Source organism: Carcharhinus amblyrhynchos, chromosome 26 (assembly GCF_965287045.1).
Source record: "Carcharhinus amblyrhynchos chromosome 26, sCarAmb.v2.hapA, whole genome shotgun sequence".
Classification (NCBI taxonomy): domain Eukaryota; kingdom Metazoa; phylum Chordata; class Chondrichthyes; order Carcharhiniformes; family Carcharhinidae; genus Carcharhinus; species Carcharhinus amblyrhynchos.
This window is the reverse complement of record NC_137349.1, coordinates 11065227-11083671: the sequence shown is the minus strand read 5'-3', so window position 1 is coordinate 11083671 and position 18445 is coordinate 11065227. Positions and strand designations below refer to the sequence as shown.

General features: G+C 43.6%; 1 protein-coding gene across 10 annotated transcripts in view; it reads left to right on the top strand.

Annotated features, from left to right (window-relative positions):
* Nucleotides 1-18445, top strand: part of gatad2ab (GATA zinc finger domain containing 2Ab) — a 126964-nt gene that overhangs the window by 94366 nt on the left and 14153 nt on the right. For 7 of the 10 annotated variants that reach the window (XM_080212592.1, XM_080212597.1, XM_080212593.1 and 4 more), the window contains 5 exons: nucleotides 186-317; nucleotides 7185-7274; nucleotides 12983-13114; nucleotides 14809-15000; nucleotides 17230-17506. In XM_080212592.1, coding sequence (XP_080068718.1) covers nucleotides 186-317; nucleotides 7185-7274; nucleotides 12983-13114; nucleotides 14809-15000; nucleotides 17230-17506 — 823 coding nt within the window. The remainder of the gene's footprint in view (nucleotides 1-185; nucleotides 318-7184; nucleotides 7275-12982; nucleotides 13115-14808; nucleotides 15001-17229; nucleotides 17507-18445) is intronic. The other 3 variants (XM_080212599.1, XM_080212602.1, XM_080212601.1) reach the window with 3 other exon arrangements.

Below are 18445 nucleotides of genomic sequence, written 5' to 3'. Positions count from 1 at the left end.
TTCTGTAATCCTACAACAGTGGAATAACCCTCTGACAATGAATGTCCAGGTTTGCAGCTGAAGGTTGGCTGCTTAGGCATATTGGCCAATTCCTGTGGAATTGAAGCTCCGTGCCTTTAGATCAGTAGAGAGAGCGAATTGGCAGACTTTGTTTTATATGTAATAGACTGACCTTTTCCTTTCAGAAAAGCACGCCAGAGGAGCGAGAGAGAATGATCAAGCAATTAAAGGAAGAGCTGCGACTGGAGGAGGCCAAACTTGTCCTGCTTAAGAAACTTCGACAGAGCCAAATTCAAAAGGAAGCCACCATCCCAAAGGTAATCGGTACTGTGGCCCTTGTCTTTCCTGCCTCCCCCCAAACCCCGTCGATGTCATGTTTGTACATTCTCCTCCCCACTCGTCGATGCCATGTTTCTACATTTATAACTGCAGTGGAAATACTTGTTGATACTGCACAAGCCATCAAGAAAATTAAAACGCAGCTACTTGGAATGGCTCAAACTGCCAGGATTAGCAGTACGTGACCTCCACAGGCTGGCTATACAGCAAATAGCTCAGATACCTTCAAAAGAAAGCTATATAGACAAAAGGATGAGAGACAAGGGAATAGAAAGATCTGTTGAAATGGGGTGGATAGAATGGAATGAAATTTGTGCAGTATAGTCACCACACAGCTGGGCCAAGTGGCCAGTTTCTGTGCTGTATATGTTATGTAATACTGTGTAATATAGCCAACTGGTTATCAGTTTGTTTATAGAAGTGCTGGCCCTCTGAAGAGGCAATTCGTCAATGCCGCTTCTGCCCTTCCCTGTAGCCTTTGCAAATGTTTCCTTCTCAGAAAATGATCCTTTTTAAAGCCTCAAATGGTTGAGTAAGGATTTTAATAAAATTCTGGGAGGAGAGTGAAATCAGGACTCCTCACTTCACCCATCTTTTTCCACTCCTCCAACACTCCTCCCTTCCCCCTTGTTAGATTAAAACCTTTGGGAGGCCACCTATTTTATTGTCTAGAATTCAGTCCTGATTTATTGACTGAAGGCTTCTATGCTTGCATCCTCCACACACTTGCTTATATTTCACCTGTAAAATGTAGTTGTCAACTGTAATGTAATGCTTGAATTTAAAAATTACCGAATGTTAGCAGATCTCAGTATGGTTGCTGCATTTGTGCTCTGTATACCTGAATGCTTTAATGTTGAATTGTGGAGCAGACATAAAATCAATCGGGTCTCCAACCCCACTGCTGCTCCCACACACACACACACACATACTCTCTCTCTCGCACACACACATGCACGTGCACTCCCTCCCTCACACTCCCCAGTTCCTTTGGTTGCTGTCTGTTGACTTTTGGTGGCACTTGTGTATGTGGGCAGTAGATTAGGAACAGGATGTGGCATGATCATGATGCCTGCCTTGGTTGAATATCTGGCAGCATGTGGTGCCCACACTTGGAGCCACAAGAAGAAGTCAAAATTTGTTTCACGTTCCACCAAAAAGTGCTTTATTTTGCGCAGAGGAGCCGATGACCTGGCTTTGTGGAGGGGTGAATAAGTATTTACTGTGTCTTCTACAACACAGCCTGTGCGGTGGGATGAATTCTGGAAGCTCTGATTAATGGACCATCCTTCAACAGCACTGAGAAGGGCCCATGCAAAGCCTGCTAATGGGTTAGAAGCAGTGATATCATTCCATCCTGCCTCATTGCTGAGTATTGATTCCAAATATATTTTTAGAACCTGGAGTCTTTTCCTTTGTTTCCATTCTACCCTATTATTGCAGATTCACTAAGAATGATAAATTTACCTCTGTTGCAGAGGAAAATTCCTTTTGTTTTGAGTTTGATGCACTTGCAGAGATTTCTATGATACTTCTAAGGTAATGTCTCCTCAGACAAGTTCTGGAGTTGATTATTCCGTCTAAAAGGTTAATTCAAGATTCAGATTCTTTTAGAAATTGTTGGCTTTTATTTTAATGTGGTGACAAGCTGCCCCCTAGAGGCCAAATCTCAGTGCTGCAACTGCTTTATAATAATCGGATCGGCACATGGTCAGTTAGCACAGTGGGAAGAAAGAGGCCATTCAACACCTCAGACCTGTCCACTGGGTTAGATCATAGCTCATCTGCATCTTAACTCCGCCTACTCATCCTGTAATCTTTAATACTCCTGCCTGACTAAAATCAAAGATCACAGTCTTCAAAATAAAAATGCAGCCACTTCCCTAATTGTTATTGAGGGAGTACAAGCAAGAAAGTTCTCTGCTCAGTTCCCAGCCTCAGTTCAGTTAGCAGATCTCAACTTTAGTGAATCCGTGGGATGCAAGCTGGAGTGGCATTGATGGGGAGACTGGGGTGTGTGTTATTCTGCAATTGGCCTCTGAATCCTAATCTTAAGGAGGGGATAGCAGATTCCATGCTCCCATTGCTGCCCTCATTATTCCACCCAAACTGAGATGAGAAATAACGAGGACAGGATTGGGATCAGTTGTAACACCGTCCAGCATGGCATTCTGGCGCGTTCGGCACTCACTCACTCGCTCGCTCTCTTTTCAAATAGCGCTGCATGCACTCACTCAGCCCCTACCACCCTTTACAAGCTGTACCCAGCAGGAGACGGTGCTCTCAGAAGACCAAAGAGAAGAGGTGGAGAGGGGAAATTCAACGCCTGGAAATCTTACTGGAGGCTGATTTTGCATGTTATACAGTGGAATGCTTGTTGTGAAAGCCCCAGGGGGCACTCTGTTCAAATGGTTAAGTTGCTTAACTTGGTTCTCTCCCTGTGCCAGCTGTGTTATCTTATGAATCTTGCCGTGACTTGCTTCGGCTCCATGTGAAAGTTTTGAAGAGATATCTTGTTTTAAAACCATACCCTTTATCAATTGCTGTTTTATGGCTTAATTATTATGAAAGAAGCAGTTAAATGGAGATTGTGCAAACAAAGCCATTTCATCCTTTGCTAACACTTCCTGAAAACTTCCATCTTGTTTTCATTAGCAGTGTTGCTCTGTTTTCTGTGGTCCCTTTGGGGTTTAAAGTGGTTGTAGATGCACTGAGATTTTTTTAATGGCCCTTTTGAAGCAGCCAGCTCCTGAGTGAGTGGATAAAGATAAATTTTCCTCATGATATTTCGGGCTGTCATGCTGTCCTGAAAAAATATTTCATTGGAAAATGTTTCATAAGAACATAAGAAATAGGAGCAGGAGTAGGCCATCTAGCCCCTCGAACCTGCCCCGCCATTCAATAAGATCATGGCTGATCTGAAGTGGCTCAGTTCCACTTTCCCGCCTTCTCCCCATAACTCTTAATCCCCTTGCCTATCAAAAACCTATCTACCCGCGTCTTAAGTATATTTAGCGAGGCAGCCTCCACCACTTCAACAGGCAGAGAATTCCAGAGATTCACCACCCTTTGAGTGAAGAAGTTCCTCCTCAACTCCATTCTAAACTGCCCCCCCCCCCCCCCCCCCCTACCTTGAGGCTGTGCCCTCTAGTCCTACTGTCTTTTCTGAGCGGGAAGAGCCTCGCCACCTCTATCCTATCCATCCCATTCATCATCTTGTACGTCTCAATGAGATCTCCCCTCATCCTTCTAAACTCTAACGAGTACAAGCCTAGTTTATTCAGCCTCTCCTCATAGCTCAACCCCCTCAACTCCGGTATCAGCCTAGTGAACCTCCTCTGCACTCCCTCCAAGGCCAAAATATCCTTGCGCAAGTGTGGTGACCAAAACTGCGGCCTCACCAGTGCCCTGTACAGTTGCAGCAAGACCTCCCTACTTTTATATTCAATCCCCCTCGCTATGAAGGCGAGCATCCCATTTGCCTTCCTGACCACCTGCTGCACCTGCAGGCTGGGTTTTTGCGACTCATGAACGAGGACCCCGAGGCCCCTCTGCACCGTAGCATGCTGCAGTTTTTCGCCATGTAAGTAGTAGTCCTTCCTACCATTATTCCTACCAAAGTGGACAACTTCACACTTGCCAACATTAAATTCCATTTGCCAGTTCCTGGCCCAATCGCCCAGCCTATCTAGATCCCTCGGCAGACTTTCCACACCCTCCATGCAATTTGCCGTTCCACCAATCTTGGTATCATCAGCAAATTTCGACACCGTACACTCGGTTCCCTCCCCCAGATCATCTATATAAATGGTAAATAGCTGAGGCCCCTGCACCGATCCCTGGGGCACTCCACTAGTCACCAACCGCCAATCCGAATAGCACCCATTGACCCCCACACTCTGCCTCCTATTTGACAGCCAATCCCCTATCCACGCTAACACCCTACTCCCAACTCCATGCCCCCTAACCTTCTGTAACAACCTCTTGTGCAGCACCTTATCAAACGCCTTCTGAAAATCAAGAAACACCACATCCACCGGTTCTCCTCTATCCACCGCACTAGACACATCCTCATAGAATTCCAATAAATTCATCAGACATGACTTCCCCTTAACGAAACCATGCTGTGTCTGCTCTATCAAACAATTCTCCTCAAGACGCCTCACTATTTTCTCCTTGATTATGGATTCAAGCATTTTACCTACAACAGACGTTAAACTAACCGGCCTATAATTCCCTGCCTTTTGCCTGCTACCCTTTTTAAACAACGGCGTAACATTAGCCGTTTTCCAATCTTCCAGCACTTCCCCGGAATCCAGTGAGGTTTGGAAAATAACCACCAAGGCATCCACTATCACCTCCGCCATTTCTTTCAGAACCCTTGGATGCATTCCATCCGGTCCTGGGGACTTGTCCACAGTCAGTCCCTCTAGTCTGTCTAGCACTGCCCCTCTAGTAACAATAATGTCATTCAGGCCCTCCACTCCTACCATCTTTCCATCGCTAACAGCCGGCAAACTATTCACGTCCTCCTCCGTGAAGACCGAAGCAAAAAAGTTATTCAAGGCCTTAGCCATTTCCTCACCCCCCACCACTAAGTCCCCCCTCTCATCCTCTAAGGGTCCACCGTTCACCCTAGCCAGCCTCTTTCTTTTTATATATTTGTCCCTGAAATTGACCACGGTTTTTTTTAACTGTTTCCTTGGTACAGTACCAAACGCAGGCAATTGGGACTAGTTTAGCAGTTTTAAAAAAAAGGGATAACGTGGACAAGTTGGGCCAAAGTGCTTGTTTCCATGCTGTAAACCTCTATGACTCTGAGTGCCCTGAACCAATATCACTGGTGTGGTTAGGTAAATTAGTATGGGAGAATGCACCATCTGTTGGATAGGGTGATGTTGATGGGCTCATGGACTGATTAGGGACAGTCAGGATGAGTTACCACTTTGAGTGGAAAATCACGTCTCTCAAATTTGATTTGAGTTTTTTGAAGGGGTAACCAAGAAGGTAGGTGAGGACAGCGCAATTGATATTGTCTACGTGGACTCTAGCAAGGCCTTTGACAAGGTACTGCGTGGCAGGTTGTTGCATAAGGTTAAATCTCATGGGGTCCAGAGTGAGGTAGCTAGTTAGACACAAAATTGGTTTGATGACAGAAGACAGAGGGTGATTGTAGAGAGTTGTTTTCCAAACTGGAGGTCTGTAGCCAGGAGTGTGCCTCAGGGATCGGTGCTGGGCTCACTGTTGTTTGTCATTTATATTAATGATTTGGATGAGAATGTAGGAGGCCTGGTGAGTAAGTTTGCAGATGACACCAAGATTGATGGCATAGTGGACAATGAAGAAAGTTATCACCAATTGCAACGGGATCTTGATTAATTGGGCCAGTCAGTTGATGAATGGCAGACGGAGTTTAATTTAGATAAATGCAAGGTGATGCATTTTGGTCGATTGAACCAGGGCAGGACTTACTCAGTTAATGAGGCGTTGGTGAGAGTTATAGAATAAAGATACCTAGCGGTACATGTTCATAGTGGGGTCACAGGTGGACAGTGTGGTGAAGAAGGCATTCAGCATGTTTGGTTTCATTGGTCAGAACATTGGGTACAGGAGTTGAGATGTCTTGTTGAAGTTTTGCAAGACATTGGTATGGCCATGCTTGGAGTACTGTGTGCAATTCTGATCACCCTTTGGTAGAAAGGATATTATTAAACTAGAAAGAGTGCGGAAGAGTTTACTAGGATGCCACTGAGACTTGATGGTTTGAATTATAAGGAGAGGCTGGATACACAGGCACTTTTTTCTCTGGAGCGTAGGAGGCTGAGGGGCAATCTTAGAGCTCTACAAAATAATGAGGGGCATAGATCAACTAGATAATCATATCTTTTCCATAAAGGTAGGGGAATCTAAAACTAGAGGGCGCAGGTTTAAGATGAAAGGGGAGAGATACAAAAGTGTCCAGAGGGGGAATTTTTTCACACACAAGGTGGTGAGTGTCTGGAACAAGCTGCCAGAAGTAGTAGTAGAGGTGGGTACAATTTTGTCTTTTAAAAAGCGCTTAGACAGTTACATGGGTAAGATGGGTATAGAGGGACGTGGGCCAAATGCGGGCAATTGGGACTAACTTAGTTGTTTTTAAAAAAGGGGCAGCATGGACAAGTTGGGCTGAAGGGCCTGTTTTCGTGATGTAAACCTCTATGACTCTGAATTGCCATTGCCATCTAAGATTTGAGCCAAGGACCCCTGGCTTTTGCCTGTATTTTTTCTTGCTCCTTTAATTATCAGATAGCTAAATTGATGAAAGCACTTGGCTTCTGACTTGAGGAAAGGAAACTGGTGGGAAAAATATTCACTTGTAGAAAACAGGATCAGGAGTAGACCATTCGGCCCTTTGAGCCTGTTTTGCCATTCATTTTGATTATGGCTTATCGTTAAATTTAATATCCTGATTCCCCACCCTCCGCCCCTTCTCCCTCATGTCCCTTTAGTCCCAAGATTAGAAATCATTGTTTAGAGTCTGTGTAGCACTGCGGTCAAGACTGCATTTTAACCAAAGATTGTATCGTGGCTAAAGAGCAAGTTGACTCTGGTGAAAATCTCGCTGCAAGGAGTATAATGGTGCTGAGAAAGTGGGGGGAAGTCCCTATTTGTGTAAAAGGAGTTGGCTGAATTAGGAACTCATCTGCTTCACTTACTTTTAAAACAACTGACTTGAACTGTTTGCTAGTCTAACTGGCCTTGGTGTTTAGAACAGTATATCTCTTCAAATGGGCAATATATGTTTCCCTTGTGTTCCTCGGCTTTCTCATGTGTATTTGTGCTTCTTTTCAATGTTCTTTTCCCAGCCTGCTGTCTCGACAGGCACTGCCATGGCCACCCCACCCCCGCTGGTCCGAGGAACGCTGCATGTTCCCACTGGCAAGCCCAGCTTTCAGGTCAGTGTAGCAACTGGGGCCTTGCCAGGCTGTGTGATAAGGCTCAAAAGGGGGCATCAAGGAGGGAGGGAATGGAAACAGAGGGATTGAGGTGAGTTCTTGGTTGTTTGGATAGAGGCATAGCATTCAGAGATTAGAATTCTTTGTCAGGACACTGAGCTTCAAGATTGATCTCCTAGTTACATTTAAGAGAAGAACTTCAATGTTTCAGAAAATTGGCATTGCAGCAGGAGAAATATTGTAGATTTCACTGGGCTTTTCATGGATGTTATTCCCCACTGGGAGTCATTCCGAAAGAATGCACAGTCATCAGAACCTGAAAACTGAGTAATAACCTTATAATCCCCTTCGTATCTATTTTCAGTAGAATATAAGCACAAGTGTTGTCACTAGGATATCACCAAAGTGCAGCTTTTCCCTCGGAACTGAACAATTCTGGAATTCGGTGTTGTTTCTGGAGCGACCATTTAGTTTGGCAGAAGGGCGTCCTGGTGGTAACATGAAATGATGGATGAAGGACGTCACGTAAAATTGAAACACCAGTAACCAGAGGGAAATTCCTTTGGGACTTCTATTAAATAAGACTAATGACAACACGGTGTACATATTCTGATGTTAGTTTTTTAAGAACGAAAATACCCACCACTCAATTGGTTAAATTTAATTGTTGTTAATGTTACCAACAGTCATTGATCACCCTCATCTTTCTGTATATCGAACACGTCAGCCAAGAGCGTTGTGTGAAGTGTTTTTTGTTTTGTCTGTGTTGCTGAGTTGTGTATCAATGGGCTACCTGAAAACAGGTTGAAATTCAGCATTTTCAAACTTTTCCTTACTGTCTGAGCTGTAATGTCTCTTGCATTCATTCTCCTTATCCATGAACTCACGTAGCTAAAGCAACAATTCTGAATGACAAGTAACCATAGGATGGGAATTCTTAAGCCTGTTCTTTGGAATTAAAATTTTTAGCTACTTGACTTCTGGATTGTCATCTCTCGCTCTTTTTTCAAGAGTTTTTCCTTGAATTTTAATTTGTGCTGATGTTTTACAAAGCCACTTTTAAACTATATTTTACTGCTTCGAAGTCTTGTGTTTTATGTTACTGGCTATAATTTGTCCTGTTGTTGGTGAATGGTGACATCACCAGGCATCCATTCATATCCATTACTGCAGATTGGTTCAAGCATCAGCCTGTGATACGCAGGTCAACCCTACCAGTCGCCTGTGATTATGGGAGAGATGGTTGCATGATGCAGTGATCTAGACCCTGGTTCACTGTTTCTCGAATGGAAGTCTGTATACTTCCGTAAGAGTCCATCTCGTAGGTTTGTGCAGTGTCTCCCAAAAGCAAGTCGACAGAAAATAAAAGCAGAAAATGCTGCAAATACTCAGGTCAAGCTGCATTCATGGAGAAAGAAATGGGAAACGTTTCAGATCAATGATCTTTTATCAGAGGAAGTTGCTGTAAGGTTATGCCTCTGTATATGGACTGTAGGTGTGATACTTAGTTGACAAGCTGTAACTTCTTTGTTAGCGCTACTTCTAAACAGATTGCAAAGTAGCCGTGTTGCTCCTAGGTCTGGCATTCCAACCTCCCTCTGACATTGGTGATATATCATCATCTGCATCAGACATCAGTATATCCCATCTGTTAACCTTTTATTCTGCACTTTTCTCAAATACATTACCAAATCTTCAAAAATAGTATGAAGTTGTGTCTTTAACTGTTTGCATTGTATTTTTGTAACTCCCTTTTTACAACTGCACATTCTACCCAACTCCTCATCTTACCCTTCCCTAAGTCACAGTTTTGAGGAATTCCATTTCCTTGGTATTCTCAGTCTTCAGGGAAGATGTTTTGGAGACGTGGGGTTTCCTCCTTTATACCAAAGAACATCATCAGAACGGGACCGCATTTTAGCATCATTGCCGGGAAGCGGGATGAATCAGAATGACTGAGCTGCAATAACCATGAAGACTGACCCAAGAGGGAAGACTGAAGAGCCTCAACCTTCAGACTCTAGAGCTCAAGGAGAAGAACTCCGGACTGAGAGGACATTCTGCTCCCTTAAAACACTCCAGGAAAGAGCTGCACCAGAGGAATGGTCTTCAACTCCAGGGAATACTGTCACAGCCACATAACTCTCTGAAGCATTGAGGATTGAAGGCATTGAATCTCCAAGATTTCAATGAGCTTGGGTGATGAAAGAAGAAAAACATAACTGTAAGCCTTTCATGAAGAGAGGTAGTAAAAAGTTCCTGATATTCCAGAAGGGTTGCCTGCTTTCTGGAGGCAGTGGTAATACAGCCACACTTCTTTCTGCATGCAGTTGCTCCACTCGGGGCAATGGGAAGAATTGCTGAAAATATGGAGGCAAGGGAGCCTCGTTTTCTTTAATGAGCCAAATTTCCTGTAGGCAGTTAGCTTGGAGACAGTATTGCTGTACAGGATTCTGCAACATCAGAAGTTCTTAAGGTTTTGCCAGAGCTTCTGTGCTGACCTCCACGTCTGGAGGAAAACCTTCAGCTGGTACTGAAGTATGTGTGTCAGTTGACTCTCATTCCTGGACACTACCAGCTCTTTGGCATTGTGTTGCTCCAAGGACTCTGACATGGTATCTGGCAAAGTATTCCCTCTGGAAGACTTTTTTTGTCTCGTCTATCTCTAGCTGTCCAATCAGTAGGTTAACTGGAGCAAAGATCTGAATGCTACCGAGAGATTTCATATGGGGCGTCTGTCAACTAGAAAGACAGATCCTCCAGGACCACAACCTCCGACAGCTCAGTCTTTGCTGCAAGGACTTCTTCCTCATCATTGCCTTTAAGGGAAAAGCCAATTCAGTTCTAGCAAATCTTCGTGCAGGTGGTCACCATTGGCTTCTGCATCCCCCATCTTAAACAGAGAGATTTACTCTCCACACAGGGCCTAGTGGATGGTGTCTCTGTGAAATAAAGGAGCTTGCAGTTGGCTGTACAAACTCCCCCAGCTTTCAATGGCTGAGTTTCCACTGCTTTGAAATAAGATTGTTGCCTGAAAGACAGCAAATTGTTCAAATGCTGGATGTCAACCTTTTTTTCTTGGATTCCTAAAAGTATGCCAACCTTCCCATTCAATAGCGGTGTACATTGATTGTGGGGAATGTAGGTAGAATCAGTGATCTGTCACCCCTTGCAGTGTAGAGCAATAATACTGCCTTTGATTAAGAGGTCTGTGCTGTCTGAATTTTGTAATTAGATGTCTTATGGACGAAGAGTCATCGCTGAAGTCAGTTGAGATAATCTAATATTTTAACAGCTGATCCGGTATAGATTTTAAAGGTGATATTGAAGGCTTTAATTTGCATTGTAACTGACCAGTGGTATGGACTAAGACTGCCAACTTGCTCGAGGAACTGTGTAATTTGATCTTTACCTTGATTTTCCAATTTCTTGGTTCTGTGTTTCAGAAATATTTTCTTGTCTTTCAGAGTTGCCAAAATGCTTCAAATATTCAGTTTTGTTACACAAAAGTATTTGGCATCCCTTGTTGGGCAATTCTGGTGTCCTATTTTTCCACACCACTCTCAAAATGGCTGCCTCCTTGGAATGTTGCATCCTTATGGATAGGGCTGCTGTCCATGGGCCTACCCAGTCAACAGAGTCATGTGAAGCCTAGAGTTGCCCTGGATTATAACCTTGAACTGGCTTGCAGTTTAGCCTTTGTCACGTATTGCTTGCTGGGCACTGAGTTTCTGTGGCTGGCTGAAATAGGTTCCAATATTTTAAGACTGACCTCAGTCACTGGTGGTCTCCTCCATATCTGGCCTTAAGAGAACATCATCTGCTTCTAAACCCTTAGCATGAAGAAAGGAGCTGACTTGATGCTTTTGCTCTTTCTCATGAAGTGCTTCAATACTGAAATAAAATGGTGTTTTCATCACATTCACCACTGGCCTCTGCGCGGATCCTCAAGGAGGCTACATGGTTGGGTTAGGGACCGGGAATACTCACCAGGGATGGCCATGGTTACCTCTCTCCGGTGTGTTGCCTCCTTCTGTCAATTTGTTACAAGCTGCTCCCAATATTTCCTTTGCTCTCTGGTTCCTTCAATAACACCAATTTTTTTATATCAATATTCCACCATTGCCACCATGTTCTGAGGTGGTCCCTCCATCTGTGGACTCCAAGCATAGCATTTAGTTGACAGACTGCAGTCATACACTGGTATCTCCTTAACACTTGTTTATTAACAGGTTTACAGGGCTGCTGCTAAACAGGTTACAGAGTCGGCATGTTGCTTCCAGACAAGGTGTTTCAACCTATCTCTTTTTAGAGAATGTCTTAATCTGACTATTGTCAGTGATACATCTGCACCGTGTATTTGCAGATCCCGTTTGTTAACCCTTTATACAACAAAAATGTCTCCACTCACAAAGGAGTGCAATTTGGTAATTTGCACGTTTGTCACATAGAGAGCAAACCTCTGTGGCTTGAAGCATCTTGCTAGGGTAGAGCGCGGAGAGCTTGATGCTGACACTAGTCGTCCATAAACATTGCTTACCTTGATTGCAAACTTGACCAAAGTAAAATTTTACATATAGGGAGCATTGCCCGAGCAATGATCACTAAGGAGAGGGGGACAAGAAAAGAATCTAAGGACAGCATATTTGAAGTGAAATGAATTGGGCCTGTTGATTTTTTAAAAAGCATTTTGATGTATGCTTGGCCTCATAATATGTATTGGATTGTAGATTTTAATGCTGTGCCTGACACTGTTTAGAGAGAATATCTTGATGTTAGGTGAAGTACTGATTACAGGTCTGGAGCGAGTGGTAGCTGTGCAGTCAATTTGAGAGCGAATTATTACTGTACAGCCCAGTTTGCAGTGTGTTAGAAACTCAGTGAGTTGGCATTTTGTCAGTTGAAAAAGTTGACTGAAAGGCTTTGAAGATGTCACTGCAAGTAACAAGTAAAGTACCATACTGCTGCTGATGAATTGAAAGATCCGTAGTTACCTCATTTTTATCTCTCTCCCTTATGAAGTAGCAGAGTACCACTTGCAATTTTCCACTCCAAAATACGATTCCGATACCAGGAAGGCTTTGAAAAATTCTCGCGTGATGCATCTGCAATCTGCTCACCCATTTCATTTACTAGTCTGGAGTGGGAAGCATTGGGTCTGGGAGATATCTATTTAAATTACATTATTTTCTCCTTTATGCACTGGAGTTTGGTCCTCTTCCTCTGCTGTGAAAATGCCACTCACCTGATGAAGGGGCAGTGCTCCGAAAGCTGATGATACCAAATAAACCTGTTGGACTTTAACCTTATGTTGTGAGACTTCTTACTGTGAAAATGAGTACTAAGTATTAATTTAACAAAGTGAAAGGATGTCAACCTGAAACATTATTTTTCTCTCTCCACAGATGCTGCTTGACCTGCTGAGTAGTTGCAGCATTTTCTGCTTGTCTGTTATAGTGTCACCTAAATCAGTCTTTAGGTTGAGAAATGATTGTGTCTGGATTTGATGAACACTTGCTGGTATTTACTGACAAGCCTGATGCATGAATAATGGTCACTTGGGCAAAGGGCAGAGATTGACCAGTGCCCATTAAAGTTAAATCCTACTAGGCTTTAGGAAGAGGGCAAATTGGCTTAGAAATTTGAGGGAGAGAGGTGTCATTTTTTTAATTAAAAAGTGTTCCTAAACATACATACCTGTTTTGCAGGTGACCACTGCCCGCACAATGGGTACAGTAATCCCACCACCATTGGTTCGTGGTGGTCAACAAGGAAGCTCAAAACCTGGATCCCAGCAGAACTCTCAGATAACGATGCCACCACTAGTGAGAGGAGCACAGGTAAGCAACTGGCTCAAAGAATCACTGCGTGTCTCCTGATTTAATGGAATGGTGAAGTAACTACTAAAAATACATAACTTTCCTTTATTTTGCATGGAGTTCAATACAAAAATGGATCTGGCAATAATCATAATTCATCTCCCTTACAATTAGTTCCAGCAATTTTTCCCAAGTTGGCTTTTGTCCCATCTAAAAAAATATTCAAACAAACCAATTTGTATCTTCAGAGCAGTTTGTTGCAACTGTTGAATATTTGTAGATGCCTGACATACAAAGAACAGTAGGGTATGAGAACAGGTCCTTTGGCCTTCCAGGCCTCTATTCATCATGTTTACCTATCTAAACCAACCACTTATATCCCTCTATGAACTTGAGGGAATCCACCCCATACATTTTGCATATAGCATGTTGATGAGAACCAAAATGAATTCAACTGCAGCTTTTTTTGATGATTTGACTTCCTTATTTGAGGGCAACTTTACTTGGGGCTCCTGAGTAACTTGGCAACTTAACATTAAAAATTGCCGGATTGTTACAGAAGTCCCAAGTGACTCATTCATGTCTCCATACCTCTGGCAGCATGTTAAATGCTGCCTTGATTGTGTTACTCAGCCCAAGAAGAGTACTTTTTTAAAAAAAAATGTTAATTTCAATGCAGGGGGAGCTCACCCAAACCTGAGTTAATGCTCCCTCAGCGGAACTCTCATTTTCTTGTGCCTACAGTGAAGTTAACGTAACATGTGCACTGTTTAAGCATAGCACCTCAAAGTGGCAATTTTGGAATGCCACAATCATGTCCTGTGTATGACTGGCTGTCAGCAATAACAAAAATGCTGAACACCCCACCCCGAATTATAACTGGATGCCTGCTTACAAAGCCTTAGTGACTTTCCATTTGTGTAGTGTTTGGACAGAAAATCTTAATACAAGCCAATTGCGTAAATCACTTGGGTTGAATAATGCCACACGTGTTGTAGTAAACCGTGTGCTGGTGATATGCAAGATGATCTTGCTCATCCTGAACACTGCTGTGTTTTTGCCCTGAGTTATAATATCACTAAGAAGTCTCACAGGTTAAAGTCCAACACGTTTATTTGGTAGCACAAGCCACTAGCTTTGAGTGCTGGTGCTCCGAAAGCTAGTGGCTTGTGCTACCAGATAAACCTGTTGGACTTTAATCTGGTGTTTTGAGACTTAGTACTGTGTTTACCCCAGTCCAATGCCGGCATCTCCACATTATAATATCATGCCACTGAGTTGTTTGTATGACCGGCGTGCATGTTCGCTATGTCTTTGTGGGAATCTATAAATATTGACAAATGTGCCTGCGCGTGTGAAGTTTTAAATATTTGCTATACTTTCCTGCTGCCCACGTAAATGTGTGCTGCAAATATATTTGTCCTCTTCTCTCTCTCCTTTGTCTTCCATAGATTTAAGTTGTTCTTCCTCTTTCTAAACTTGTTTTTTGCAAAGTTTGCTCACATCTTATCTGTGGAATCTTCTTCATAAAGTGTTAATTGTTCAATGTTGGAATTCTCCCTTGATACAACTTGCAACTGCAGCTGTGGGCTGCACAGTAGTGTGACATACCTGGTAGGAACTCTAAATAACCTCTTCTCTTTCTTTTCTGCCTTACTTTTGTTTTCTGCCATCCTGGTCACACCATTCCATCCATCACTGTCCCATTCTGTTAGCCAATGTCTGTTTCTCCCCAGCAAATCCATGCCATCAGGCCACATGCCAGCACTGTTCCACCGCCCCTGCTACTGGCCCCCCGGGCATCGGTGCCCAGTTCGGTGCAGATCCAGGGCCAAAGGATTCTTCAGCAGGGACTGATCCGTGTGGCCAATGTACCCAACACCAGCCTGCTCGTCAACATTCCACAGGTAAGTGGCTATTCCTCAACTGAGTAGATCTCAGGCCGGAGTCTAGTGTCGAGGATGTTTAGTGAGGGACAGGTGACGCGAGTCTGGGTTTTGAAACTCGGGAAGACTTGACAAGAAAGGAAAGGGGGGATTGAGAGTTGAGAGGCTCCACAGCTTTGGGATCCTGGGGAAAAAATAAGACCATAAGACATAGGAGCAGAATTAGACCAGTCAGCCCATTAAGTCTGCTCCACCATTCAATCATGACTGATATTTTTTTCATCCCCATTCTCCTGAATGAGTTGGGGTTGGTGATGGATCGCACATCTTGCTTTCAAAATGATGGTGATCAGACCCAGGGCTCATTATTTAATCTGTTGTGGATATTCAAGAACGTGGGGGTTTTGTACCCAACCCCATTACTGTCAGTAAATAGGAGATTATCAGATTTCTTCCCCCCTCCCCTGTTAACTTGAACACTGCCAGGTTAGGGAGTCCTAATGGTGAACTGTATAGTAAGGTGCCTTTCTGCATCAGAACCCAAGACCATTCAGCCGCTCGAACTTGTACTCTAATTCTGTTAGATAAGCAGTTCCCAAACATGTTTTGGTTGAAGGTCCCTTTTCCAAAGGCATCAATCACAGGGACTCCCCATCTAAATTCTAATAATATATAATATTCAGAGTTATATGTAAGTGTGTTTCAATAATGACTTTAAGAAAATAGTACTTATAGGTATTTGTGAGATTAATGTTTTTTCTCACTGCAGAGGGGTGGAGTGTGGAAGAGACTTGGAGCAGGGATAGCAGAGCATTTGTTGGGAGTGAGGGGAGAGCAGGAGGATCAGAACAGCTCTGGCCACTACTCATTCACTCACTTTTGACCACAGTACCCTGGATGGTTGCCCACTGAAAAGTCAGCCCTATGTCGTGGACCCTCTGGAAAGAGTCCGAGGGATCCAGTTTGAGAAACGCCATTAGAATATGCTGATTTTAATGTTAAATCCATTCACCTGCCCTATCTTAATTTCCTTTGATTAACCATTCCGTCTGCCTCCCCCCAAGAAGAACACCACACGTTGAAGTCGTGACATTTCATAGCTTCTTGAACCACTGTCTCTTCCACCTCTTTGAATGGGAGTTGTTCTGCTGTGGAAGGAATCGCAGCTAAATCCAACCTTGTTTTTGCCTTGATGTACTTCAGATTGGAAACATGGTAGAATGTGGCTTCCAACCACATCTTGGTGCCTTCAGTCCAGTTCAAGGGAAACATGTCCATTAGGCCTGCTGTTTTTAAGGCTGTGGTTCCAGAGAGCTGTGTCCACTCAGCAAAGTTCTAAAAGCTGCTGTAATAAGCCAATAAGGGGTGGATCATTCAGCACAGAGATGAGGAGAAATTAGTTCACCTAAAAGGATGTGAATCTTTGAAATTCTGTACCCCAGGGTGCCTTGGATGTTCCATCATTGAATAGATTTGAGGCTGGACCAGACAGATGTTTAGTGTGTCAAGGATTTGGGGAGCAAGCAAGGAACTGGAGTTGAAGCCCAAAATCTGTCCTGATTGTATTGAATGATAGAGCAGGCTCAACAGGCCTACTCCTGTTTTTTGTGTTCTTGAGTCCATCCCCTGGTCACTGAAAGCTAGAGCCATAAGTTTGTTGTGTTAAGGCAGAAGAAAGTCTCTTAATGGGTGTCCTTATTAGCCCCATTCCTCGAAAATGCACCAGGTCAGGGATTGGATCATTGATGGCCTATTCATGGTCAATCTGCTTATTGTTGCTCGCTGGTCAAGACTCTCACATGTCAGCTCCAAGTTCCTTTCTAAGTCACGTGCCTCCGACTTGGACATGCGCTGTCTTGATGGGTCAAGCATCTTCACAATGCGGACTTTAGTACAAGTTAGTGGCTTCTCAAGGGCAATTAGAGATAGGGAAATATGTTGATCTTATCAGTGAGAGACAACTTTAAAAAGGCAACTTAGAGCAGTCTGCACAGTACCCTTTAGGTGACTGCATGACCAGGCACGCATTAACTTACGAAGAACATTGCCCATACCTGTGAGTGATTAAATGAAATTTGGGGGTAGTAGCAAAGTGGATTAATGGTGCCTTTTGAACTCGGTTGCAATAAGAATCCGCGACTTTGGGAGGAAAAGAATTTTGCTGTTTTTGGTGGGTAAGAGCTCTGTTCTGTCTGCGTTTTAACCGTGCCGTATTTCTACTGAGCTGCTTAATGTTGAATTGTTCTACAGACATCGAGTACGATGAAAGCTTCGACGCTGAATACGGCTCAGTCGAATGCCAACTCCAACACTGTGTCGTCGGTTATGAATTCCAATGACTCGCCTGCCAGTCGGCAAGCAGCGGCCAAACTTGCTCTCCGGAAGCAGCTGGAAAAGACGCTGCTGGAAATTCCACCACCCAAACCACCAGCTCCTGAACTGAATTTCCTGCCAAGTGCTGCCAATAATGAGTTTATCTACCTGGTGGGCCTAGAGGAAGTGGTACATAATCTTCTAGAAACCCAAGGTAGAGCGCTCGTTCTCCTGCACAATATTTTATCAATCATTTAGAGCTATAGAAACTTAACTATGGATTAAATAGCAGTGTTGTGTACAGTATTGGTCTGGAGGCCATTTGGTCCATTGAGTCTGCACTGACCACAATCCACCCCACATATTTACCTTGCTAGTCCCCCTGATTGTAGGGGGCAATTTGGCATGACCGATCAAACTAATCCACACATCTTTGGACTGAGGGGAAACTGAAGAACCTGGAGGAAATCCATGCAGTCACGGGGCAAATGTGCAAACTCCACACAGTCACCCAAGACCGTAATTGAACCCAGGTCCCTTGCCCTAGACGCAAAAGTGCTTGCCACTGTACCGCCCACATTAGTCAAGTATTGGGTTTCAGAAATTAAAGTCAACAAAGTGGTAGTACCATGTGATGCTAGGAAGCACCACAATACATTCATAGAGCAGTGCATTACAAGAGGCGACCATTTAGACCATCTTGCCCGTTCCAGCTCTGAGCTGTCCAGTTGGTGTCATTTCTTTTCTGGTTGCTCAACTCTACATTTTATTATTCCTTTTCAAGTATTTATCCAATTCCCTTTTGAAAGTTATCATTGAAATTGCTTCCACTCCCGATCTAGATCATTGTCATTCTTTTTCCTCATCTGCTCTTTTTTTCTAAAACTAAACTAATATTCTCCATCTTTATAAAAGCAAAATACTGCGGATGCTGGAATCTGATGAACAGGAAATGTAGGGAAAAACTCAGCAGGTCTGACAGCACTTGTGGGGAGAGAGTAGAGCCAACGTTTCGAGTCTAAGTGACCAGCTCTGACGAATGGTTATCCAGACTCAAAGTTGGCTCTATTCTTTCCCCACAAATCCTGTCAGACCTGCTGAGATTTTCCAGCATTTTCTGTCTTTGATTCTCCGTCATTAAATCAGTTCCAAT